General features: G+C 44.7%; 1 protein-coding gene across 1 annotated transcript in view; it reads left to right on the forward strand.

Moving 5' to 3' along the window:
• Positions 1-721: 721 nt before the first annotated feature.
• FHDC1 (FH2 domain containing 1) overlaps positions 722-27,453 on the forward strand; it is a 39,055-nt gene continuing 12,323 nt past the window's right edge. The window contains exons 1-8 of the mRNA XM_060011649.1: positions 722-750; positions 5,258-5,887; positions 16,131-16,192; positions 16,861-16,963; positions 22,570-22,655; positions 22,748-22,848; positions 25,603-25,673; positions 25,774-25,881. Coding sequence (XP_059867632.1) covers positions 5,336-5,887; positions 16,131-16,192; positions 16,861-16,963; positions 22,570-22,655; positions 22,748-22,848; positions 25,603-25,673; positions 25,774-25,881 — 1,083 coding nt within the window. The 5' untranslated portion in view covers positions 722-750; positions 5,258-5,335. The remainder of the gene's footprint in view (positions 751-5,257; positions 5,888-16,130; positions 16,193-16,860; positions 16,964-22,569; positions 22,656-22,747; positions 22,849-25,602; positions 25,674-25,773; positions 25,882-27,453) is intronic.

Consider the following 27,453-nt stretch of genomic DNA (forward strand, 5'->3'; position numbering starts at 1 on the left):
TAGTGCCCCAGCTCGGGGACACCGGGCTCTCGGTTTAATCCTCCGACCAAACACCAGGAGTCTCCCCTCTGTGTTTTTCTCGCCGGCTCTTCCCCGCTCCTTTTGGCTGCTCCGCACTGCGGCCGTGAGGCTCTCTCCCCCCTGCGCTCGGGACCCGGACCCCAGACGTGGGGAGGTGTCGCCGCGGAGGTTCGAGGAGGGGGCGGAGCCCGCAAACTGGGAGATCCCCCTTTCGCTTCAAGCACAGTGACACCTTCCCTAGTGAGCCCCCCACTCCGCTCGGAGGAGCCAGGTTCGGCGGCCCCCGCGAAGGGGGCGGGGCGTCGGGGATCCGCGGGGGAGGCGGGGGCCCTCGAGGCGAGGGGCGGGGCCGGCGATCCCTGCGGGGCTCCGGGAGGGGCGAGCTAGTGCGGCTGCCGCTCCACTAAGCTTCTGCCTAAGGACGCGCGCGCGCTCGGTGCCCGCGGGAGGTAGAGGGTTCCGCCGTGCCCCGGCGTCCGCCCAGTGGACCCGCGTGTCCTCGCGCGGCGGGCGGCGGCCCCTCCCCGGCGCGCGCCTCGGCCCCGCCGCAGAGCCTACGCGGCGCGTGTGGGCGTCTGTCTGGGCCGCGCACCGGCGCCCGCTCTCTCACTCCTTCCGCAGCCGCCCAGATAAGGACGCGCTGGGGCTGGCGGCCCGCGGACTCCCCGGGGACTCGGACGGACGCGGCGCCCTCCGAGCCTTTCGTGCGGCCGAGCCTGTGGCGCTTTGGTGAGTGGCTGGGGCGGGACGCGGGCCGAGGGTTGGGGGCGGAAGGACGCGGTGGACCACCCGCCACTTCAGAGACCTAGGGCGTCCAGACTCTGCGAAAGAAATCGGGCCCCCGGTGTCCCCCACGCCGAGTTTCTTCAGGACCCAGGAGTCCTTTTTCAAACAGCTGTTTGCACAGAAACTGCGCCTGCTGTTCGGCCGTCTGTGACCCCCCTCTCGTCTCCTGACCCACAGTTGTCTTCCTGGAATGAGTCGCGAGCGCTTCCTTTCCTCTCTAGAGCATCCTTTGGCACCCGTTTGCTTTGTTTGGGGACATTGAGAGAAGCTGAAAATGCACATTCAGAAACAGGCGTTTTTTCCTCTGCTCCCAGGGTGTTGCGCTCGGGGGCATCTGTGGATTGTTTATGTTGTGCGGCGGCAGATTAAACGCGCGGACTGGAAACATCTTGGGTCCTTCCACTGCTGGCGAGAGTGCCAAGGTGAAGAGCTGGATGTTGCCAGCTCTGGTTTGACTGTGGGGTTGACGTGCTGTGTTCAATAATCCAGAAAGATTTTGAAAGATAGGTGGTTGGGGAGGAGCCTGTTCCCAGTGAGTTGGTGGAGAGCAAAAACTCCATATTTAAAAATGGCCTGTCCCTTCCCCACCCTCTCTTCTCCCCCCAATAAAATAGGGCCGTGTGTTCCTCTGCCTCTCCTCCACACCCGGCTTGCTCTGCCCCCGTTTGTCATCAGAAGGGTGTGGGCCAGCCTTTCCTGATCCCACCTCATCTGTGACACATGTCAGGAATCAAGGGGAAAAGGTTTTTCTGGTGTGGCGTTTACTTCTGATTATTGCTGACCGGCTGAGCAACCGTTTTTCAGGAGAGCTCTGAGCCCTAAACGGGCTTTCAGAAACGTGTTTTCCTCCTAAATATACTGTGAAATTAAGCATACTTACTCTTTTCTTCCCTCCCACCCACTCCCTTGAAGAGAATAGAGCTTCAACGATGTTTCTGACACCACGAGCAAAGTAATCCTGGCTATTTAGGCAAGAGAGTTTAGGAGGGGCCCCAGGGCTTCTTTGACGACCCTTATTCTTCTCATTCTAAGACTTTTTGCTTGCTGATCAGCTAAAAGCTAGGTACATGGCCACAACATCCCCTTATTAAAAATCCACACAGTTGGGAGATGCTCAGCTGAGCTAGTAGCCTCCCCAGGAGGGGCCTTCACGGGGACTTACCCCCAGTGGGTCATGATTAGCACCCAGGGGACTCAAAGAGAAGTTCTCATCTTCAGAGACTTACTGTGACAGCTGTACAGTTTACTCAGGGCTGGTCATTTGTCAACCTTAGCAGCCGTCCCCCCTGCTGCTGCTGAGGTCCCCACCCTGTAGGTGAGATGTTAAATACAAGCCTGTCTCTGTTTGCCCTGGGGAGATTGATGGGACACTTGACATTTTCCAGATACAGCCTAAGGCTAATTCCATTGTCCTTGCCGGCGGCTGCCCGCTGTGTGAAACAGCCGTCTTTGGGGCTGCTGCATCACCTATGTTCTCCTAGCATATTTGGAGATTATGCGTTTGCATCTTTACTGCGGACAGTACCATAGTAAATCGAATATTCTTTGTGTATCCTCTGTTTTAACATCTCGTGAGACTGTGGAAAGGGTTAGAATGTGTGTCTGCACTCTCTTTTTCCTGCCATCTCTTTGACATTGGAAATCCTGGCCCAAGGGGGAAACCCTATCAAAGCCCTATTGAGGCTTGTAGTAAAAGCATTAGCATCTTAGCTAATCATTGCTGGAGAGCTCATTCATTAGAAGCTGTTGGGGGCCTAGGATCCTTGTATGTTACCCTGGGAAAAAATTAGCCAGACAACATACCAGGAACAATGTTGTAAATTTTCTTTTGTTCCTTTAACTTTCTAAAATAACATTCTTTCTTAAGACCTGACAGTGGTTAGAATCCTGCTGATGCATAGCTAACGTGTGTCACTTTTCACTTTGACAAGCTTTAATCTGGTACTTCCTCTGCAAAACAGACGATACTCAAAAGGACTCACATGCTTTGGGGCTTTGGTATTAGACGATGGTGTTGCACGACCTCCGAGGGCATAGTCTCTTTCACTCTTTCTTAGTATCTCTACATTTGCTCTGTGAGGTTTAATGGCACAGCTGTGCATATACTAATGCAGCACTGAATGAGTTATTGCTCTCTAGGTTGGAGACTTTTTTAGTTTATCACCGTTCTTAACAGAGACAATCTATAAACAAGTCAGCGTATCTGGAACTGGAGGTGAATTGGAGGATTAGCAATTCTTCAATACATGAGATATTTCATGTACAGAAGTATTTTAAAATATGTAAGGATAAACTGCCAAGATTACCTGTACAGTCTTGAGAAAAGAAGAGTTCAGATCTAACTATAAACTGTAATTGACAGTGAGTCATGTGCTTTAGGGATGCCAACTATGAAAGCAGCCTAGTTATGCCCCTAATGATAATTATGAAAACTCCTTTTAAAAGCTAGTTGCATCTCAAGTGAGCTGTAAGTTGACTTGGAGAAATATTTTCAGTTTTACTTTCTAAAACATTATCCCATGATAACACTGCACAGCACTGCGAATGTACTTAATGCCACTGATGTACACTTAAAAGCGGCTAAAATGCTAAAAAAAAAAAATTATCCAGTAAATAGTTGGAAATGCTATTTTCTACCCATACGTAATTTCCAGAACTTAAATATTTAAATGTTTCATAAAAACATGTGTTCTTGTAATGTAGAGATAACAATATACAATCACTGAGTATTGAAAAGGGACCGAGCTCACAAACCTAGTAACTTAGAAAGCAGAGAATGGAAATATTAAAGGTATGATTCTAGTAGCCAAGGGTAACCTAGCGTTTTACCTATAAACCCAATACATATTTTAAAGCAAATGTAGTGCCTGTGAAAATAAAGAGAAATCGTATGTACCTGTGACACCAGTTGTTAATAATGGCTAACTATGTACCATCTTGGTAAGGGTGTACACATATGAGCTCATTTATTCTCATACAAACCAATGGAATGGTATATGCTTATAGTATAGAGGAGGATGCTGAAACGTAGTTTAGATAAACTACCTCACCCCAGGTTGCACACCTAAAGAAGTAGCAGAACTGGGATCTGAGGAAAAGCGGTCTGTTCTTGGAGTCTCCCCTCTTACTCCCAAGGCAGTCCTGCCTTTTGTGTATGATTCTGTGTAAAAGATTTAATAATATTTGAATTCGTGATATCAGACCATTTACTCCTGTAGAATTCTGCATTGTGTGATGAAGATGTGTAACTATGAGCTTTGAACAGTAATGCTGTAGAAAGCTAATTCCTCTCAGAAGTCCAGTCTAAAAAGCCCCTCCATATGACCCTTTATGACCTAGATGAAACAGCCCCCTTTTCACACACCCAAATAGTTGGGGTGCTCATTCCACAAGCCTACACGGGGCCCCGTGTTCTACATCTCCACTTACCTGTCCTCACATCTGAAGACCTGTAGTTATTTTGACCCCTGTTTTCACTTCAGGTCCACAACAAATGAACAAAAACGAATATTTAAAGGTCAATAAAAACACAAGCCACCAAGATAAGTCAGTGACCGAGTGGAAGGGGTAGCCGTGTGGCAGGAGTGATTCGGGCAGCATCCCCTTGTGTGTGTGTCTCCTCTGCTGGTAGCGTCACAGAAGGAGCAGAAGAGGCACTGAGAAGTTCTGGTGGTTTCCAGAGAGTTAAGCTCCAGAGAGCTTAACCAGAACCCAAAACGATCGCATCGGAAGTGACAGTGGAGGTCAGTGCCAACCTCCTGATTTTACAAGTGAGAAACTCCAAATCTAGTGAGGCAAAATGGCTTTTCTAAAATTGTAAGCAGTAAAGCTTGATTTAGAGCCGGAACCTTTTATCTTCATGTCCGGCGTTTTTTTCTCTATTTGCGAGGGAGCAGAATCACCAAGTGTAGGGAGGAGACGATGGCACTGACTCCAGGGGAAGGAGTTTGGCAATTATTTTATCATCCCCGAATGCCCTGCCTATTATGTGCAAGGCGGAGGATGCCCTTTGACCCACTAATGGGTAGGGGACATGTCCGTACTGGAAAAAGACAGAGTCACTAGGGCTGCAGCCATTTGGGTAATTTCCCCAGGGGTTGGGGATCCACTGCCCAAAGAAAACGAGCCAGTTAATGAACAAGTAGCTTGTTTAGAAAGTGAGCAGCACTTGCTGAACCTTTTGCGGGTTCTTGGTAAATATGTGTTTTATTGATGAATGGAAGGTTTCCAGGTTGGATTTATTGCCGCTGCTTTGGCAGCATTTCCAGGTAGTAAAATTTGGTCCACATTTAGAAAAGTATTAGTCCCTTTTAGTTCTCTTTTGGATGTGTGGCCCCTCATTGATTTTAATATCCAACTACTCTGGGAGGACTGGCACTGGCCTCGGAAGGGAGTCGCTAGTATAGCAATGTTTTCCTGCACTGATTTTAAAGTTGTTTTGTCTTTGCAGGTTTGGAAGATGACACACAACGCAGTTGCCTTTGCTCTGGCGGCAGACTAGCGGGCGGAAAAGTATGACACAAATTTGATGTCGGTGTCTGCTTGTCTGCTTCCCCAAGGTCAAGAAATTATCTCCTTAGAAGGCAACAGTACTATGCACGTTATGAATTGTGTCTCCTTGGTCAGTGATAAAGGAAATGGGAATATTGCCACGACAGCTGGATTCATGATTGGGCAAACGCCGCCACCACCACCTCCTCCTCTACCCCCTCCACCTCCACCATGCCCATACTCAGGGAAAGGGTTTCCTCCCCCTCCCCCTCCCCCTCCCCCTCCACTGCCTGGGGGGCCTCTGGTCCCCCCTCCCCCCCCAGGACTACCCCCAACCTCTCACCTGAACGGCTACAGCCACCTCGGTAAGAAAAAGCGGATAAGGAGCTTTTTTTGGAAAACCATTCCAGAGGAGCAAGTTCGTGGCAAAACCAACATCTGGACCTTGGCAGCCAGGGAGCAGCATCACTACCAAATTGATACAAAGAGCGTCGAGGAGCTGTTTGGGCAGCAAGAAAATACCACCAAGTCTTCCCCTTCTGGGCGAGGAGGGCCTTTAAATTCGTCCTTCAGGGAGGGCAGAGAAGAGGTAAGAATGGTCCACGGAGGGATGGTTCTCCCCACACTGTACTGTTTTGTGTTTGGGGACGTGTGTACGTTTCAAAACCTGCTAGAATCACTGAGAAATAAGATAATGCAAGTGAACGTGCTTTGGAAATGATGAGCTTGAGCTGAGTAGCAAAAAAGTGTGAGAGGCATGCAAGCCGTATCCTGGCAGACGTCCCAGAGGATGGTGACCTCATGCGGGGAACATGCTATCTGGAGGCCTCGCTCCTGGCCTCCCGGCAGCACCTTGCCTCCAGCACATCTGCCTGGTTTCCCCTGGTGGAGCAATTCTGCTGAAGCCCAGTATTATGAGTCGCCATTGAAACAAAAACCTGAGCTCCTGAACTCAGTTACCTGAGATTAACTGGAGGTTTCTGAGACAAAGTGCCTTTTATTTAATAACATCATTAAATAGTGTACATCCTTAGACTTTTATCTTTATTTTTCCCTCCAGCTTTCGTTCCACAAGTGTTGTGAGGTGGCCTTCGTTCTTCGGATCTCTGAATTAAGTGTTGGCCATTGTGGAACAGATTCCAGAGAGCCAAAGCATAAAGCTATTTTCAGATAGACTTTCTGCAAAGCACATTTCCAGTGAACAGGAACTGTGTTGCTTTGAGGAAAATATAAAGCTAGCAAGTTAGGACTTCCCTAGAGGTCCAGTGGTTAAGACTTCGCCTTCCAACGCAGGGGGTGCGGGTTCGATCCCTGGTCGGGGAGCTAAGATCCCACGTGCCTTGTGGCCAAAAAGCCAAAACAAAAAAAAAACAGAAGCAATATTGTAACAAACTCAATAAAGACTTTAAAAATGGTCCACATCGAAAAAATCTTTAAAAAAAAATAAAATAAAGCTAGCAAGTTATAAGAAGGTAAGTGAAAGCATGGCTTCAGAGCTACAGGTCACCGAACATCATAGAAACTGAGTAAAAAGTTACATTTCTAAGTACTCTCTGGTTAGAAACATGAAAGTAAATTAAGAAACCTCTATTTGCTAGAAGAAATAATTAGGAAACCGGGGTTAAAAGAAAAGAATGCTGTCCCCCCCACCACAAAAAAAAGGGGGGGGCAACAGAAATGCATCATTTTTTAATCTGTTGTAAAGGAGCAGAGAAAATAGGTCAAAGATAGAGCTGACTAGATAAGAGCGTGGGCAGGCAGGGCTCTGGAATGAAGTAGCAGCTCTCTGCATTATTGAATTCTTGAGCTGACAGTATTGACCTCTTTTCTCTGTCTGGCTCAGGAATTCACTTGGGGGCCCTTGAAGCTGGCGGTATGGTCCCCTGTTGAAATAGCCAAGAGTCTATTTATTATAAAATGTGGAGAATCCTAGGACTAGAATTAGGCGTAAGCTGTGAGATGATTTGTGAGGAAGTCTTCAGGACATCCTCAGTGCCCTCCTGTGCTGAACCTGGCCTTCCCTGCTCTTTCCTTTATGCAAAGGCCTTTGATTTCTCAGTGCATCCTTTCAGTATCAGAAGGAGCAAGAAGTCATTTCCTTAGTACACTGGCCTCTGCCCCAGCTTCCAGCAGAGGCTCCTTGCTGGGCAGTAGGTCATGCTCACCAGTGTTTCCTAGCTCTACTTACTGGCCTTGAAGCATTTTAAAGGAAAGAGTGGATGGGTGCGTGGAGACGGAGCTCATGTCTCAGGAAAGCCCCTGTCACACACAGAAGGGGGTCTGGCTTGATCACGCTCCTGGGGAGGCAGCTGACCAGGTTAGAATGGGCAGTGTCCTTTATAAACTGGGGACGGTTATTTGACCGGTGATAGTTCAGGGGGCTGTGTGGAACTTGCTGCTTTATGTTAGTGACTTCAAGAGGGGTTAAGACCCACTGATGGAAGGAAGTGGCAGGGTGTGTGGCATCTTTTCCCACCTATGGCAGAAGCAGAGAAGTCCATTTCTTAGGCCAGATCTAAAATTCAGGTAGAAAGAATCTTTCTTTTTGCCTCTCTCCACCCTAGGTACATTTCTTTACTCTTTTTGTTTGTTTTTCTTTAACTTTAAAAAAAGAAAAAACCTGAAACTGAACAATTATTTTTTAAACGGCGGTAAAATATATATAACATAACATTCACCCTCTTAACAATTTGTAAGCGTACAGGTCAGTGGCACAGAAACATCCACGTTGTTGGAAGGCTGCCATCACTACCCATCCACAGAATCCTCTGCATCTCGCAAACTGAAACGCTGTTCCCCATTCCCCCCTCCCCCCAGCCCCTGGGAGCCACCCTTCTACTTTCTGTCTCTATGAACCTGAGTACTCTAGGTACCTCACACAGTATCTGTCTTTTTTTTTTTTTTTTTAAAGGAACCATTTAAGAGTTTCAGAAGAGTTGTGGTTTTTTTTTTGGCCACGTGGCATGTGGAATCTTAGCTCCCTAACCAGGGATCGAACCCACACCCCCTGCATTGGAAGAGCGGAGTCTTAACCACTAGACCATCAGGGAAGTCCCAGTATTTGTCTTTTTGTGACTGGACTGTTTTACTCAGCATAATGTCCTAAAGGTTCATCCATGTTGTAGCATGTACCAGAATTTTAAGGCTGAATAATATTCCATTGTATGTATATACCACATCTTGTTTATCCAGTCATTTGTTGATGGACACTTGGGTTGCTTCCACCTTTTGGCTTTTGTGAATAATGCTGCTATGAATGGTGGGTGTGCAGATATCTTTAACACTTGTAGGTTCTAATCTGCGAGATAGCAGTCTAGAAAGAAAAATTAAACTGCCATGACTGTGTATCATAAGATAATCTAACTCTTCAACTTCTCAGTACTCAGGTAGGATAAGTAGTGTAGGTGGATGGATTTAAGGGAAGATTAGATAATATTGTCACATCACAGAGGGTTACCCAGAATTAGTTTCCATTTTTCATGCTATCTCCAACATGGCTTGAAGTATTATATATACTTTTTTTTTTTTGGTAAAAGACTATAGTACATGCTGTTTTCTTCCCTCATTAGATTTTCTTTAAAGAAGTTACAGTGCAGCAGAATGATAGTCTAACATGGACCAGTAATAAATCTTCCAATTCACTCTGTAGAAAGTAGAGTCCAGGGTTGAAACTGTGTGGACTGGAGAATACATACACATAGCGTGTTTGGCTGAGGGACCCATCCTGAGCCTGGAAACGTGGCCTTCCCATCTGCTGCCACACAGCTCATAATTCTGAAGCCTCAGACATGCCACGGATCAGATTATGTTCCCTTGAAATGTAATAACCTCCTACAGAAATGGCCTGCCATTATGAGGTTGGCTCCGGCTGTAAAGGGCCTGTAAAGGACTACAAATAAGTTCCGTTATACTACGAAGGAAGAAGTTACTGGGAGACAGGGAAGAGCTGGGTTTGGGAATGGCTGAATTTAGGTAGAACAACATCTGAAATAGTAAGTTAGAACATGTAGTAAAGGGGGAAGTGGTTTTGTCTCTTTGCTAGACAAAAATTTACTTGAAGAAGCTACAGATGTTACAATAATAAACTTGTAAAGTAATTAGAAATAACAAAGGGTATTACTGGGGATAATAATAAAGAGATTCAACTCAAACTCCACCTTCTTTTCCGAGTTTGGTGATCTCACGTTTGAGAAGCCGCCATCCATCTGTTAGCACTGCTCTTCAGCCCCTCAGAGCTGGTTAGTTGGGGCTACCCTTGTCTCCCTACAGAATCTGAAATGCTCTCAAGGCAAGGACAGCCCTAGCCATTTGGTATCCTCCAAAGAAAGTAAACTGAACTGACAGAACTGAACCAAGGGAGCAAAGAGGCTATCTTATAAGGTATCACTATGATAAGTCAAAATAGGGGTTCACAGAGAAAACACAATAATATGAATAGGGTCTAAGGACATAATGTGAAACCCGGTGACTATAGTTGATAACACTGTATTCTGTAATTGAAATTTGCTAAAAGAGTAGAACTTAATTGTTCTCACCAAAAAATAAATAAGTAAATAAGTAAATATGTGAGGTGATGGAGGGAATGTATACAAGTATATAGTGTATACGTATATCAAATCACCATGATGTGCACCTTGAATATCTTACAGTTTTATTTGTCAATTATACCTCCATAAAACTGAAATTTAAAAATGAAAAAGAAAATGCAAACATTGAAACACTTGAGGTCATTCACTATGGTGTCTGTGGTAATATTACAATTAGTGTTAGTTAATTATCCCACATAAGAAATAATAAAAATTGCTTATTAGAAAAAGAGAGGACAGGAAAGAGAGAGGAAGGAAGGAAGATTGGTTTTTCTAAGTTTATGAAAAGTAATGTTATTCTCCCACACAGTAATTCAGGTATCAGTCATTCTTTGTCAACTTTTGTTATGGTCCCAGAATGTTCTAGAATTCTGAGACATGCTCAGTTGAGAACTGTAGAACTAGGTAGAGTATTTGAAAGGGGAAAAAAAGCTTCAACTGGACTATCATTCTTTTCCTCAGAGCTGGGGGAGGCACATTACCCAATGAATAGCCAACCAAAAATTTAAAAAGAATGAAAAACCGTCAGAACCCAAAAGCTAAGTCTATATTAGTGGATACAGGAAGATTTTTTAAATATTGCTTTTCGGATCTGACATAGGATTGAAATAACTACTATTTAGTGTTACTTAAGTAGGTAAGGAAGCCTCCTTTGACAAACTGAAGCTAAAGTGATTGAAGAATTTCTTCTTCCACCTTAAGGACATGACGCTAAATGAAATAAACCAGTCACCAAAGGACAAATACTGTATGATTTCACTTATAGGAAGTACCCAGAGTAGTCCGATTTACCGAGACAGAAAGTAGAATGGTGGCTGCCAGGGTGTGGGGAGGGGAAGTGGGGAGTTAGTGTTTAATGGGGACAGCGTTTCAGTTTTGCAAGATGAAGGGTTCTGGAGGCGGATGGTGGTGATGATTCCACAACAGTGTGAATGTACCTATTGCCACTGAACTGTACACTTAAAAACTGTTAAGATGGTAACTGTTATGTGTATTTTACCACAACTCAAAAAGAAAAGTTCCTTCTTCCTTTAACGAATATGGGAGGCAGATTTTGTGGTGGATGGATGAGAGTGCAAGAATTGCAGAAGAAGAAAAGGAGGAGAGCTTATATGGAGGTTTGAACAGGTGGGGCTGGGGGTGTAGCCATTCACGTGCTTCCCTGAGCACGCAGCACTGCTGCTTCAGTGCCTCAGAGGGATCTGAACAGCCCCACCGCCTGGCAGCCTGTGGGGAGACTGTTACGAGAGCGGGTGGGACGTCTTTGCCGTGGATGAGCTGAGCACATCTCCTGACGTCTTTGCTCCCCTGTTCACCAGGGATGGCGTAACTCTTGGGTGGGCCTTTAATGGGACAGGCCACGAGCTCTGTACGTGCTGAGTACACCTGCCTCAGCAGGCCTGCGGTGTCCAGAAGAGTAGGTACGGATGAATTGAACTGGTGGGGAGGGAGGGGCCAGGTCAGTTCACCCCTGTTCTCAGGGTTGTTTGTCTCCACCTATGCAGTCCGCGAGGAGTGCGCTCCTGGGAGTGACTCAAAAGCACCTCTAGCTGCACACGCTTGGGCGTCTGAACTGCCGGCAAGCCTTTGGGAAGTAAGATAAGCTAATTTACACAGGTAGTGATAACCCTCTTTAAAGGACTGTGTAATAACACCGCTTTAGAAGACTGAGTGTGATGCCCTCTGAGAGGAGACGGCCCGTGCACTGGGCAGAGCTGAGGATGCCCGGAGAGAAGGGCACTGTCCCTGCCCTTATCAACTGTCTCATTTTCCTGTGGTTTGGAGGAGGCGCTGGGCTTTGTTTTCCCCCTTACGCTGCTCAGCGATGGCCAGCCCAGGTTTTCCCTTAGGAGTATTGCTGGATTCCCTTAAATTAGTGACCAGTTTCCTCGCTGGTGACACAGCTGCTGCCCCAGGCGTGGCCCCCTGTGCTCCCCGCGGCCTGAGCTCCACTCCCTGCCTGAGCTCCACTCCCGGCGGCCGTCTCAGCTGGTGAGAACGTGCGTCCTGGCCTTCGTCCCACAGATACAACTCTGGGGTCACCAGGGGCCTCGGCCAGGCCCCGTGGATGGCTCTCTGCAGGTCTGCCCCCATTCCCAGAGAAGCATCCCAATGTGTATGCTGGGCTGGTGGGGAACCTTCCCTACTTCTCTGTTCTCCTATATCTGCAGCAATATTGAAAGTCACAGGAACTAGAGTGAACAGGAACCAGAGAGACCCTGGGGCATTTCAGTTCAGTATTGCTTTGGGGAAGGTGTAAAATGACATCTCTGAGGCTCAGTTTCCTTATCTGTCAAATAGGAACAATAATAGTAATTTCTCCACCACTTTTCCAGCAATAATAGCTATGGATCTAGGCTGAGGATACAGAGTCCCAGAGGGTTGAGGGGTGAAGAGGATGAGGGTGGGGCTTGGGCGTGGAGGCGGAGAGGGTGCTGCTGTCAAGGGTTAAATGTAGCAGGAGGTGGTAATTTAATGAAAAAATATAAAAAGTTTTTCCCCCATTCTGGATAGAAGTGAGTGCAGAGAAAGCTCTTCGGATATATGTATATACATAGCCAGGTTAATGCACATATGCTCCTAGTTTGTAATTTGTGAATTATAATAAGCACATAGTTTCTGTCTTAAATTTAGATTCCTCTCTTTGGTAAAAGCTTTCCTCTTAAAGGATGTTAAGTTTGACAGGTTTTATTCTCACCCTTTCTTTCCCCTCTCCTCTCCCCTCCCTTTACACTGAACTTGAACTGTAATCCGTGGGTAGGATTCCAACAAGGAGCCTGTCCTTTTAGCTTGGGAGTTTAGTTTGTGGCTGGCAGGTGATTGTGTTAACATGAAATAAACCCCTAGGACAGTAAATAATGTGATTGTTTAAGATTAGTCTTCAAAAGAAGGCAACCACACTCTTGTAAAAATTTAACCTTCTAGCCAGGAAGTCCCATTAACTTTGGTTAACAGACTTGTTGCCTCTTATAAACTTAGAAGCAGGCCCGGAGATCAGGAATTTAATCTGAAACCTGATTCTTTTTTGTTCACAGTGTATCACATACTTTTGGAAAGAAAGAGCCTTATGACAATATTCCTATTTCGCTCGTCTCCCTTTTCCAAAAAACAAATGGGGAAAATTGCGGACTTTTAAGGTTACCTTTCTTCCCTGTATCCTGGATATTTACTTCCAAAGAAATGGCTTCTGTATTTAACAATACCCACCCCCTGAAAAAAGATTCTGTCTAAATTTTAGTCTGATAAAACCCTTCCAAATTATTACAGTAGTTCTCCCTTATCTGCGGGGGATACGTTCCAGGACCCCCAGAGGATGCCTGAAACCGTGGATAGTACCAAACCCTATATACACAGATGGTCCCATGATGGTTCAACTTAAGATTTTTCTCCTTTATGATGGTGTGAGAGCAATAGGCATACAGTAGAAGCCGTTCTTGGAATTTTGAGTTTTGATCTTTCCCCACTAGCCATTTGCGGTACAGCCCCTCTTGTGATGCTGGGGCAATGGTGGTGCAGCAGCTCCCATCAGCCATGCGATCACAAGGGCAAACAATCGATACACTGACAGACATTCTGTTTTCCACTTTCAGTACAGTATCCCATTAATTACATGAGATGTTCCACACTTTATTATAAAATAGGCTTTGTGTTAGATGATTTTGCCTAACTGTAGGCTAATGTAAAGGTTCTGAACACGTTTAAAGTAGGCTGGGCTAAGCTGTGATGTTCGGTAGATTAGGTGTATTAAATGCATTTTTCAGTATTTTCAATTTATGGTGGGTTTATCTGGACATAAGTCGAGGAAGATCTGTACTGTGTTTTTTCCTACACATACGCAACTATGATAAAGTTTAATTTATCAGTTAGGCACAGTAAGAGATTAACAACAATAAGGAATAACAAAATAGACCAACAATAATGTCAGCGAACAAAAATGGATCAGCTGATCTAAGAAAGACAGAACATTTTATTTGAGCCAAATTGAGGATTATAACCCGGGAGAGCCTCTCAGAAAGCTCTGAGAACTGTTCTGCCCATTAGAGGTCAAAGCACAGTTGTATAAATTTTTGAGACAGAGGACTGTGCATTAAATGACGTATTATTGACAGTTTACACAGTCCAGATCTACCCGTACAAAGCGAATAGTGGGTCATAGGTCATGGTGGCCCCTTACAAGATTAAGAAGGAAGGTTATCTCCTAAGGAGTTATCTTGTTGATGCCAGGAGAATGTTGCTCTTTATGGTTGAGCAGGTATTTCTGCTGATGGAGAGGTTTGGTCGATGCATAAGGCAGATACGCAATGCCTGTAGAGGGGAAAGAGGAGGCCAAAGGGCAGAGAAAAATTTTTATGTTTACATTTTCCTTGATTTGCCTTAGAATACGAATTTTTATTTCATCAATAACAACGTACTATAATAAAAGTTATGTGAATGTGGTCTCTCTCTCAAAATATCTTGTACAAATTTAATGCCTTTTCCATTGTAACGAAGCACTTACCTCGCACTGTGGCTCTAACTTTTGCAGTTCAAGGTGCAACAGCAAAACTAGCAAGAATTTCTTTTTCCTTCTTCACAATTTCATGGATGGAAGATTCGTTCTTACCGTAGATCTTAGCAACCTTGGCATACAAGTTTTTTCTTTCCTTATTGAGAACTTTCACCTTTTCCCTTAAAGGAAGCTCTCTACAGCCTCTTTTTGGCATGTCTAAGTTGCCATCATCACTACTCCTGCACTTTGGGGTCATTACTACGTAAAATAAGGGTCACTTGAGAACAAGCACTGTGGTACCGTGACAGTAACCCCATAACCAAGGTGGCTACTAAGTGACTAACGGGCAGGATACGCTGGACAAAGGGATGATTCACGTCCCGAGACGTGAGATTTCAGATTTCATTACTCTGCTCAGAACAGCACACAGTTTAAAACTTATGAATTGTTTATTTCTGGAATTTTGCATTTAATATTTTCAGATTTCTGTTGACCTAGGGTGACTAAGACTGTGGGTAAGGGGAGACTACTGTAATTCTGAACAGCTTAAATCTATTGCAGCCAAAATCTGGGTTTGGATGGTACATTAGAATGGCCACCATATTTTATTAAATCAAAGATGATCCATATATTATAAGACATATCCTGATTCCAGAGATATTCATATGCCAAAAAACAAAACAACACATCTTAGACTTGGTAAAATACAGCACAAAGTTTTTCTTTTTAAATTCTGAGTAAATAAAGTGTAGGACGCTTTCTTACCTCCTCCTAAAAGGGCTGCTGGACATATATATTCTTTCCCAATGAAAAGAAAATTTTCCTTTAGAAAAATATTAAGAATTTTATTATGTTTCTGAAAATAACAGTGTTGGTCCTTTTACATCCCTGATTCAGGGTTGGGACTCACTCTGCAATAGCTTCAGAGTTCAAATTTCATACGATTCTTGCTATGCTAAGACATCTATTTCCAAATTAGGGCTTTTAAATGTGGGCTCTACTATTCTAAGAGGAAATTGCAAAATTTAGAAAATGTTAATATACTTTATTTTAAATTATACAATATTAAAATAGATCTATATGGGGATTCCCTGTGGGCCAGTGGTTAAGACTCAGCGTTTTCACTGATGTAGGCCCAGATTCAATCCCTGGTCAGGGAACTAAGATCCTGCAAGCCACATGGTGCAGCCCAAAAAAACCCAAAAAGATATATGTAATTATTATTTTTTTAATTAATTAATTAATTTTTTGCTGTGTTGGGTCGTCGTCTCTGGACGAGGGCTTTCTTTAGTGGCGGCAAGCTGGGGCCACTCTTCATCGCGGTGCACGGGCCCCTCACTATCGCGGCCTCTCTTGTGGCGGAGCACAGGCTCCAGACGCGCAGGCTCAGTAGTTGTGGCTCACGGGCCTAGTTGCTCCGCGGCATGTGGAATCTTCCCAGACCAGGGCTCGAACCCGTGTCCCCTGCATTAACAGGCTGATTCTCAACCACTGCGCCACCAGGGAAGCCCAGATATATGTAATTATTACCATTAAGGAAATACATATTGCAGAAAGTAAATTTGGTGAGATAATAGTATTTTGATATTCATAAAACTATATTAGGTGCATCAGTTAATCACCAGATTTACATATTGGGAATTACTCTCTTATACATTGAAATTGGTGTTGTAGTTTGATAGGTTTTAATTCTCTTCTTTCCTCCAACGCTTCTTATTCATACTTTAATGATCTTACGTGTCTTTGTTTTTTTCCAGATTACTATCCTGGATGCAAAACGGAGCATGAACATTGGGATATTTCTAAAGCAGTTTAAGAAGTAAGATGTTTGCACACATTTGAAACTTTAGTCACATCCCTGCTCGTCAGCATCAGAGTCTGTGGGTGTGAGCCAAAACGCAGATTCTAACGAGGGAAAGCCATCCCTCATACTTTCAAATTGTTTTTAGACACGTGGCTAGAGGAGGCCCCAAGTGTGTGTCGCTTTCCGCTGTTTTCCTCCATAAAAACATAATCAGGTGGCTTGGAGTCCAGGCAGAATTACCTTGGGGCATCTGTCCATGCCTGACACGTCAGGGAATTTATAAATTCACCTGAGGTGTGGCTCCATGAGTGGAGGATGGATGGGTGAGTCAAACACTGTTAAATTCACGTGTCCTCAAGTGGAAAGGAGAGGGCTCTGGCTCCAGGAGTCCCACAGAACTGCTTTTCTTCTCCCAGAGAAGACTCCCAGTGGTTGTTGCTACCTTCGCCCTCTCTGGGATGCCCGAGGATGGTTTTCTGGGGAAAGGGGCCTCTGGTGTATCAGGATCCCCGCTTTCCCTGGCAGTGGGGCTCTTATGATCGCTGACACAAAACCACCCATCAGACTGGGAAGGAGGTGGAATGGAAGGGAGGGTGGAGGGGGTTTGTTTTCATGTCCCCTGGCTTGTGTTTCTTTGGCACTCCAGCCAATGTGAAAGGGAATCTGATCATTGTCTTTTCAAGGTCTCCTCTGTCCATTGTGGAAGATATTCATCAAGGGAAGAGTGAGCATTATGGATCAGAGACATTACGTGAATTTCTTAAGCTTTTGCCAGAGTCAGAGGAGGTAAGGAATTTGGGGTGTGAGTTTTAAATGTTAGGAGTGATAATAAAAGCTTAATATTTTTAGGAATGTCAGAACTCACATGGGAAGGGCACTCTCCTACCCAGAGCCGGAGTTTTCTCACCTAACAATTAAAAGTTACCCAGTAGAAAGAGGATGGGTTAGCAGGTTGGAGAACCTAGGCTTAAATTGGCACTGGTCCCGTAATTGAGAAAGTTGGGCAAGTTTTCATAAGTCCTGTGAATTTTAGTTTCCTCACCTGTAAAATGAGGATAATGATGCTTACCTCACTGGACTGTTGATGATTAAGCCCTAGTTATGCATCTAACATGGTACGTGGCACATGGGAGCTCAGTAAATGTTAGTTCCCTTTTCTGTCATCTAAGGATGATCTTTGCCTAGGGTGTACCTGGAGTTGTTTCATAATACATATACTTTTTTTAAAAAAAAAAAGAAAAAAAACACTTTTGAATAAAGATGCTCTAAAAACTGGAGAGATAGGTAAATTGTTAATAAATGCTGTCTATATAATTGATTAAAAGGTGGGGATTGCTATGATAGCAATATAGTACCACAATATAAATAAAGTATTGATTTTTTTGGAGTGAATTAACTGAATTTATGAATGATTAGGAGCTTGATAGGATAAAAAAGAAAAACAGTTTTGTAAAACCTTCCAAAATTGTGATATTGTCTATTTCTGAAGAAGTGACCCTTTAAAAGTTTCAGTAAGAAGTTACACGAATACATTTGCTTGTAAACATTTAAATAATACAGAGCCTTATACAGTAGAAAGTGTAAGTTATCCTTTTACACATATTGCTGGCTCCTCCCTCCCCGATCTCTCTCCACTTCCTAGACATAATTTATGGAACATGACTTTAGTGCCATTAATAACAACAAGAGAAATGTATTTGTGCTTTTTCTTTTCCATCAGTGATAAACTCACAGTGCCAAACTGAGGGTCTTCGGGGGTAACTGGCTATTTATGTATTCTGAGCTGCTCTCTCCACCTCGGGTTTTCTGTTTGCAAATCAATTATAATTTACCAAAGCCAAGATTAATTAATGGCATTTGTTAATGTTAGTAAAGCGTCTTAAAGAGTTGAGGGAAATGTACATTAGATCAAAATTTACCCTGGATCCTATAGACTGAACACTCCTTAATCTTTTATGTGAAGAATGGGCATTCCAAAATGTATTTTTTAAATTGAAGTGTAGTTGATTTACAGTATTGTGTTAGTTTCAGGTGTACTCAGGATCTTTTATTAGGATGGATAGTGTTTAATGAATTGAGTTTTCAAAAAGATTTAGTTGCTCTGGAAATCTTCTCCCCGCTTGGGCATTTTTCATGCTTCCTCCTTAGGACTGCTCTGATACCTAGTCCTAACGGAGCTCTAAATTTCCAACTAAGTGGGAGTTAGGCATGAGGGAGGCTGCCAGCTTCATGCCATGAAGAGGCAGAAGGTTAAATGCGGTTTCCTTAATACCTTCCTTCCTAATTTAACAATCAGAGGCGATTAAAAACTTAAATTAAAAAAATTTTAAAATGCAAAGCCTGTGGAAGACGAAGGGATCTTTCAAAGAAGCAGCTTAGCTGTCGAACCTCACGTGTTTTAAAGAACCCTGTTTCTTGCGTTGTCTGTGGGATATAATTCAGAGGAAAGAGGCTGTTAAGAGAGTGATGACTAAAACCCACCCCAGCGCTGCCCTGAGACTCCGAGGCACTCTCTCACCCCCAGATGATTAGCTGAGCCCGGAGATGAGACGCCCGGGGTCCTGCACTGCCTTCCCAGCCGCTGGGCCAGGCCCTCCCCCTCCCCCTGCAGGGTCACCGGAGTGACCGGGGTCTGAGTATCTGACTAGCTGTCACACTGCTGCTTGTTTACATTACCGGCTCAGCACACCCTCGGGCTCCTCCGGGAGCTTCCTTCAGCAGGTGCGCCCTGACAGTCCTCAGGGCTGCTTGGCGCCCTCCCCAGACCCGCGGAGGGAGCCACCCCCTGACCGCTGCCACTGCAGGGACAGACTGGCAGTGCTGGGCGGCCCAGCCCCACTCGGACGCAGGACCTACCCTGCAGTCCTGGGTAGGGGGCAGAGGATGGAGAAGAGGCCAAGGAGGAGGCACGGCCAACTGAGAGAGGGTTAGGAATGTGGCAGAAAAATGCTAATAAACGCATCGCTGTGCGTCACTGTGCGTTGCTAGGTCTGTGGGGTAACGTCTTGTGCTCATTCTTAGCACGAGGATGGGCGACATGTTGATTGAGTGCCCCATGTTCCAGGCCTCGGACGGGGCCAGAGGCAATCGAATGCTCAGCCCAGTGCCTGGCACACAGAAGGTCAATAAATCACACCCATGGTGTGTGTGTGTGTGTGTTTCATTTAATCCTCACAGTGACATTGTAAGCTATTCGTCATTTAACAGATGAGAAAACTGGGGCCCACACAGGTTAGATAGAGCTTGTCTAGTGCCTCGTGACTAATGGGCTGTCGAGGGCGGTGGGTTTGACCTGGTTTGTCTGACCCCAGAGCAGTTCCTTGGGCCGCACTCCACCACCGCCCTCTGAGGAAGGAAGGGCAAAGGTTCCCCAAACCCCACCTCACTTCAGGCCGGCCTTGTGTCACCTCCGCTCTCACGAAGTACTGGCGTGAGTGTCACTCATAATATGTCAACTTGTCAGCACACTGAACTGATGAACGGAAACGGCCCAGCTGCCAGGCTAACCCCAGGTTAATTTGTTTTCAGACGTTCTCTGCCCTTCACCGCAAAACTTTTATCTGGCACGTTTTTTGTCTTGCCTCAAATTCATGATTAAAACTCGCAGAGGGAGAAGGTAGACTCAGACATAAAAGCATGCTCCCTGTCTGGGCCCTGAGAGGCGGCTTGAGAACAGAGGCGGCTTCTCTCTGTTGGCGCTGGTACCCTACCGCCACAGGCAGCATCAGGGATGCAGGGCTGGAGGTGGAACTGCTGTCTGTGGCAGCAAGTTGAGTCGCCTCCCCTGATATTTTTATCACCTCATTCTTACCTCGTTCGTTTACTCTCTGTTCCTGGGAGGAGGAAGCCCCAGTGTCTTCTGATGGGTGGGTCTGCTGGTGGGAAACCCTGCTGTTTCAAGGCCATGTGAGTGGAATTAGAGGGGATGAAGGAGGCCTGCCCTTTGGAATGCGTGAGTCTCAAGGAGCGTGCTGTTTGCTGTTAGGGCAGAAACCAGGCACAGCCAAGAAAATGATGCCTAACCACGTTTGCTAAGTGCTCTTTGACGATGATGAGAATGCAGAATAATTCTAGGGTCTGTCCACCCTCTTCTTTACCTTCCTCTCTGTGAAGGCACAGTAATCCCTCTTAATGAACATAAATCTCATTTTGAAATGGAATTAAGAACTGTATACGTGGCATTTCAATCAAATACTATCTTTAGTATCACCATTCTCTTGAGCTCCGTAAGCATTTTTCACTCATTATGTAAGTGAAGGCGATTAATCATTGTTCATTTACAGTTCAGCACATGTTTAATAGAAAATATCTACCAAGTGTACTTAGCATGACCTGTTCTTGTGCTTCAGACAGGAAACCGTGCTGTGATTCTCAGAAGTTTTGCCCGTGCTACATATGTGGTCTTACATAAAGGCACAGCCCCGCTCTGCCCCTGCCCATATATGGTGAATCATTAGACTAGCTCAGGAGGGACCAGGATTCATCCTGTGGCTTTCCCAGTTCAGAAACTAGGCACTAGTTTGGGTTTAGCTAATGCAGAAGTTCCATCTGCCCTTAAATTTATTAAGGTTGAAAATGGAAAATTCAATTTGGGGCACTGAAGGTAGGAGAAATAATGCAATTCTATAAATGGCTATTTTCTGCCCACTGTGGGGAAAAATGTAGTCTTAAGGCCCAGACTTAATACCAGGGTGTCTGGGGTGTGCATCTGCACTGTTACATTTTGATGCAGATATTTCAGTTTGTGCATCTTTACAAATACCCCTCCTCTGTGTTTTTGAACTGTTATTTCCTTTTTTTTTTTTTTGCGGTATGCAGGCCTCTCACTGCTGTGGCCTCTCCTGTTGCGGAGCACAGGCTCCGGACGCGCAGGCTCAGCGGCCATGGCTCACGGGCCCAGCCGCTCCGCGGCACGTGGGATCCTCCCAGACCGGGGCACGAACCCATGTCCCCTGCATCGGCAGGCGGACTCTCAACCACTGTGCCACTAGGGAAGCCCTATTTCCTATTTTTCAAGAGGTTTAAAAATTAGGTTATTTTTATGGGCACCTAACATAATCCAGGGGGTGGAAGAGAGAAAGCTTTATGAAACATAGCAAAGTGGTAAGTGCTTACTGGGAACAGTTAGCTTCAAAGACAGGCTACCAGCTTTAGTCTAGAAGTCTTTTTTTAAATTGAAGTATAGTGTGTGTGTATTTATTTATTTATTTATTTATATTCAGATTCTTTTCTTTTATAGCTTACTACAAACTAGCAGTCTTAAGGTGCTCCTGACCACAAAGTGCTGTTGTTGGAAGACTCTCCATTAGAGCAGACAGAGATGTGTTTTTTGGGTTGGTCCTGTATTCTCTGAGGGGAAGGCATACCTTGCTCTCTGATGCAGTTTGAGAACTTTCTCTTTGCCTGCATCCCTACTTGCTTAGCTGTTTGGCTATATTCCTACGTTGGAACTCTTTTTTTTTTTCTTTACTACAGTTGAAGGAATATTTGTGTGTTTACTAACTTTTAGTATAACTTTTTACAGGAGTAGTACATGCTTATTGTGGACATTTTAGGAAATAAAAATGAGCAGCAGATGAAAATGATAATGACTGTGGTGATTGCCTCACCTAGCGTAGACGTCTGGTTTGTCTTGTTCCTGTGTTTGTAGTGTGTGTGTGGAGGGTTGGGGCATAGTAGACACTTCTTTTCTTAATTTACAGAAGTGGGATCCACTGTACACACTCTTTATGTTACCTGATTTTTTTTCACAGGGGGAAATCTTGACACTGATCTTTCAATTGTTTAAGCCGTTTTCCTCTTTATCTTCCTGCTGGAGAGCCAGTGTGTACTCACCTCAACATCCAGTGATCCCTTTCTATAAAGCTACTAGATGTGAAGGAGGACTTGACCTCAGAAGGAAGATCTGTGTTAGACACCCTCCCCCAGTCTAAGTATCTTATATGCAAAATACTCAAAATAATAAGATTTTTTTCCTTTATGACTCAAAGGCTCTGCTATAGTGACTATCCAGTCTCTTCTTTCTTCTTCCAAACAGTGGTCTCCCTTCCAGATTATAACTTACAGAACGTTTTCATCCTTGGAACTGATCCTTTCCCTTTAGTAACCTCTCTGAGGATTCCGGTGGCTCCAGCTTTCTGGTTCATGTGGGATTGTTTATGCCCACATAAGTGACACAGCTGTCCTCTCCCTAATTTGCTCGTTTGCTCTTTTAAACAACAAAGTAGTAAGCGGTGATGATTCCCTTTTCTTAGGCTGACATTTTTATTAATTTGAATTTAGCAGTGATATCCTTATTTTCCTAAAGGAATTCTAAGATGAAATTTAAAGTGATGTTCCATTTTAATCATTTGTCCTTTTTTTCTTGACCCCCTTTTCCATCTGTCTTTTAGATAAAGAAACTAAAGGCATTTAGTGGAGACGTGGCCAAGCTGTCCCTAGCAGACTCCTTTCTGCACTGCTTAATTCAGGTGCCAAAGTAAGGATCACCCATCACTGTTCTTTGCAGAGTAAGGTTTTAAAATCAACAACGTCAAATTCTACACTGTAGCTGTACCTTTTGTCTTTCAGCTGTTCACTGCGGATTGAAGCCATGGTGCTAAAGAAAGAATTTTTGCCCTCTTGTTCTTCTCTATACACAGATATAACCATTCTAAGAACCGCTACAAAAGGTGAGTAAATACATGATGCTTTGTGTAATTTGATTTGATTAATTTTGGTAGCAGTTTATTTTTTAAAAACTGTTCAATTGAAAAATTAGATATGGAAAGTTCCATTTCTGATACGCTCTAAAACGGGAAATGAGATGTTACCAGGGATGGTATTTAAAGTTTATTTCCATTTACTTTTCTGCCTCCCCCGGTTAATTAATTAACTGACCAGTCAATCAATAATTAGCATATTCTCCTCCTGTAAAAGAAGGTTGCTTTCATCTCAAGCTTAGGCGTAAACCTTGTTGGTTGCAGCTTGCTTTTGTTCCTCTCCTAGATTAGCTTCCTGTGTATGTGTGTGGTGTGTGTGTGGTGTGTGGTGTGTGTGTGGTGTGTATAGTAGTGTGTGTATGGTATGTCCTTAGTGTGTGTATGGTGTGTGCGTATGGTGTGTGTTTTGTGTGTGGTGTGTGTGCAGTGTGTATGGTGTGCATTTAGTGCGTGTGGTGTGTGCATAGTGTATATATGGTTCATGTTTTGTGTCTGTGTTGTAGTATGTGGTGTGTATGTGGTGTGTGTGTGTGTAGTATGGTGTGTGTGTATGTGGTGTATCTGTGTGTGTAGTATGTGGTGTGTGTGTAGTTGTGTGTCTGGTGTGTGCATAGTATGTGGTGTGTGTGTAGTATGTGGTGCGTGTGTAGTGTGGTATGTGGTGTGTCTGTGTGTGTAGTATGTGGTGTGTGGTGTGTGTGTAGTATGTGGTGCATGTGTAGTTGTGTGTGTAGTATGTGGTACGGGTGTAGTGTATGCTGTGTGTGTGTATGTGGTGTGTGTGTAGTTGTGTGTATGTGGTGTGTGTATTATGTGGTGTGTGTTAGGTGTGTGCAGTATGTGGTGCATGTGTAGTTGTGTGTAGTATGTGGTGTGTGTGTAGTTGTATGTGTCTGGTGTGTGTGTAGTATGTGGTGTGTGTGTATGGTGTGTGCATAGTATGTGGTGTGTGTATAGTGTGTGTAGTATGTGGTGCGTGTGTAGTGTGGTATGTGGTGTGTCTGTGTTTGTAGTATATGGTGTGTGTCTGGTGTGTGTGTAATATGTGGTGCATGTGTAGTTGTGTGTATGTGGTATGTGTGCTGTGTGTAGTTGTGTGTCTGGTGTGTCTAGTATGTGGTGTGCGTGTAGTGTGTATGTGGTGTGTGTGTAGTTGTGTGTGTCTGGTGTGTGTGTGCATGATGGCGCGTGCTCACAGCCTGGGCCCGGGGCCAGCTGCCTGTCTCCTCCAGTGCTCTGGCCTCTGTTGGCGGCTGGCACCCTGCTCTTCCGGAAGCATCCCTCCTTCCGTCCTGACTCCTCCCCAGGCATCTCCTGTTCTTATTCTACCAGCTTTCCTGATGTTTCTGCTCCAGTGGTGTCTTCTCCCACCCGCGTCCCCTCCAGACTCTAACACCTGGTGTTAGAGTTGCTCTAACCTCAGGTTGCTCTAGTGTCTCATTCCATAGGGTTGGGAGCTTGCTTTCTGGCATGTACGGCACTGAGAATGCCGGCTCCAAGGCAAAGTCTCTGGTGCTCCCTGGCCCTCACAGTTTCCAGCATTCATCAGCTGGGATCTCCAGCCTGATTTCCTCCTGGTCACTTTCTGGGTTCCTCGTTATTGTGGTAGAATGTTTATTCCAATTTGGTTTTCTTGTTTAGTTGCTCTGACTTGTATTAAGTTTTTCTCTTCAGCTCATCATATTTTCTTCATTTTAGAGAAGAGACTAAGAATTTTCCTCTTTCAATATAGAGGCCTTTTAAAATTTCTTCCTGTGTCAAGCCTAAAGCAGCAATTTTGAAAGAATTGTCTCTCCTGTTCAAGTAGAGATGGGAAAATATGTTTCATATTGAGTGATGCAAATTTGTGGGCACGGTAGAAACGTTTCTTATCTGGTTACTCTTCAAAACCTGGCCTCCTTAGATAACACAGTATAGGCAGTGATCCAAGTGTAATTTTTTGAAAGTAATACCAGACTTAATGGAGAATATTAACTTAACAATATCATAGGTGACATTTTATTACCTATATATACAGTAATTTTAATAATTAAATTTTCTTTTTAGCTTTTCAGATACATTAGCAATTTTTAATATTGTTTATTTGCGTAGGTGTGTGTACAAAAGACTTTGTGTTTAACGAACTAGTTTACCAATATATGACAATGATAAGTTCCTTGTTAAACCTTTAAGCCAATCCAAATGAAATGTAGAGGTTTGAATAAAATGGAAAGATTCTCTGGGTACCTGCCGCTAAGGGTTGGAACTTTGCAAGTTATGTACCTGTCATTCCAACCTGTTTATTTTTTATCTCCTCATAGCTCAGCAGCTAAGCAAAATGCTGCGCACTATTCGTTTTCATAGTCCGTAAATATAGTCTCAAAGGATATAAAGGAAACCATAAAGAAATAACTGCTGAGAGGAGATTATTCCTGTAACACAGTGTACTGCTTTTCCTAAGGCTTTTGTATTTTCTGCTCCTTGAAAATTTTCATTATCAAAGTATGTGTGATACTTAAGTGTCATACAGATTTGATTCCCAGCTGAACACTAGGATGTGCATCACCAGTAGCCAGGGGTACGTTAGATATACTGTGCAGTGTGCTACTTTGTTTGTTTCAGTCTTTTATACAGTTTAGGGTCAGAGCTTACTTCAGACACACTTGAACTTGGATGTGGTAGCTGTCTCGTGTGTGTTTAAGCTGAAGCCTTCTCTAAGGTACCGTGGTGTGTTCTTTCTGACAGAGCTGATGTCATGTGAGGAACTACATTCGATATTACACTTGGTGCTGCAAGCAGGGAATATCATGAATGCAGTAAGTGAAGTTCAAAAAAAAATTTTAATGTTGTATTTCCAACTTTATTTGTCTGTCTAAATGTGTATGTATATTTTTTCTTTTGATTTGTCTTCTTTAGGGAGGGTATGCTGGCAATGCAGTAGGATTTAAACTATCTTCTTTGCTCAAATTGGCAGACACAAAAGCAAATAAACCTGGGATGAATCTCCTGCACTTTGTTGCACAGGTATGTGGAAGTGATTGATACAGAGAGAGAATGTACGTTACCCACCCCCACCCCCAAGGCAGTGAAGTTTTTCAGAGGTGTAAGGTGGCATCAGAGTCAGGAAAGGGCACCGTAGGTGCCAGGAAGGTTCTATTTGCGGATTCCTGACTTGGGCTGCACCTGGGGTTACAGGCCTGGAGGGAAGTGGAGGGGTCGGGGGTGAGGCAGAGTGGTTGCTGGGGAATCTGGACTTATGCTTTAGCCATGGGGAGCCAACAGAAGTTTATACACAGCACCATGGCCTGACCAGGTATGTTTTTGTTGCTAGGGAAATGAGGCAACGTGGAGGGTGGGTTAGAGTGGAGAGAGAATAGAAATAGGGGTACCTCTTGGTGGAAGTTGGCGCTCATTGTTTGGCGAGAGTTGAGAATCAGAGTAATGGCCACAGGGATGGAGAGCAGGGGCCTGGGTGTTGAAACATTTCTGAGTTGACCTGACTAGATTTTTGACCCGTTGTGTGTAAAGAGTGGAAGAGTCAGAGCAATGAGGGGATCACTTGCATATTTTCTTTGTGAACTGGGGGTTACAGGGCCTTGCCATTCACACAGGGTTTGGGGTCTGAACCCTGTCCATCAATTGCATTTTTGACTGGGTCTATGTGACACCCCAGTAACTAGTTATAAAGTCAGAGATGAGCCAAGGACAGTTCTCTCTTTGTTATTAAATTATCTCAAATAGCGAATTGTGCTGGTTTGTTTTTGCCATTGAATCTCCTTGTTGTTTTGACAGCGATCACATAGATATAGCTTCACCTGGGAGGAAAGCTGTGTTGCAGCCTTGTTTCAAGCACGAGTTTCAGAATAGAACGGAGATATATTTTTTTTTCAATCTATTTACCCCATTCATTTCATCCTTGACTGCGTTGGGTCTTCACTGCTGCACGCAGGCCCTCCCCAGTTGCAGTGAGCGGGGGCCACTCCTCGCCGCGGTGTGCGGGCCTCCCACGGCGGCGGCCCCTCTAGCCGTGGAGCACGGGCTCTAGGCACGTGGGCCTCAGCAGTCACGGCACGCGGGCTCAGCAGCCGTGGCCCTCAGGCTCCAGAGTGCAGGCTCATCAGTTGTGGCTCACGGGCCCAGTTGCTCCACGGCATGTGGGATCCTCCTGGACCAGGGCCCGAACCCACGTCCCCCGCATTGGCAGGTGGACTCTCAACCAGTGCGCCACCAGAGAAGCCCGAACGGGGAGACTTTGACTTGTCCTTTATTAGCTGTACTTCCTCAGACAAGTTACTTAAGCCTTAAGTTCCTCAATTTCTCCATCTAATGATGGGAGGTAGTGATACCTCAAAACTAGGTAATTGAGAAGGTGGAGGGAGATAATTCCAGAACGTGCTTATTAGCTCAGTGTTCCGAATATGGCAAGCTGTCCATAAACAATACACACTATTGTGACTGCATTCTTCAGAAGACAGAGGGCACATTGAACCTGGCACTAATTTGTGTCAATTTTCAGGGCATTGAAACCAGAAAATGTGTTCCACATCCCATGTGGCTTGCAGCATCTCCTGGCTGCCCTTTTAGATCCCCATACCC

This window comes from Delphinus delphis, chromosome 5 (genome assembly GCF_949987515.2).
Source record: "Delphinus delphis chromosome 5, mDelDel1.2, whole genome shotgun sequence".
Lineage (NCBI taxonomy): Eukaryota > Metazoa > Chordata > Mammalia > Artiodactyla > Delphinidae > Delphinus > Delphinus delphis.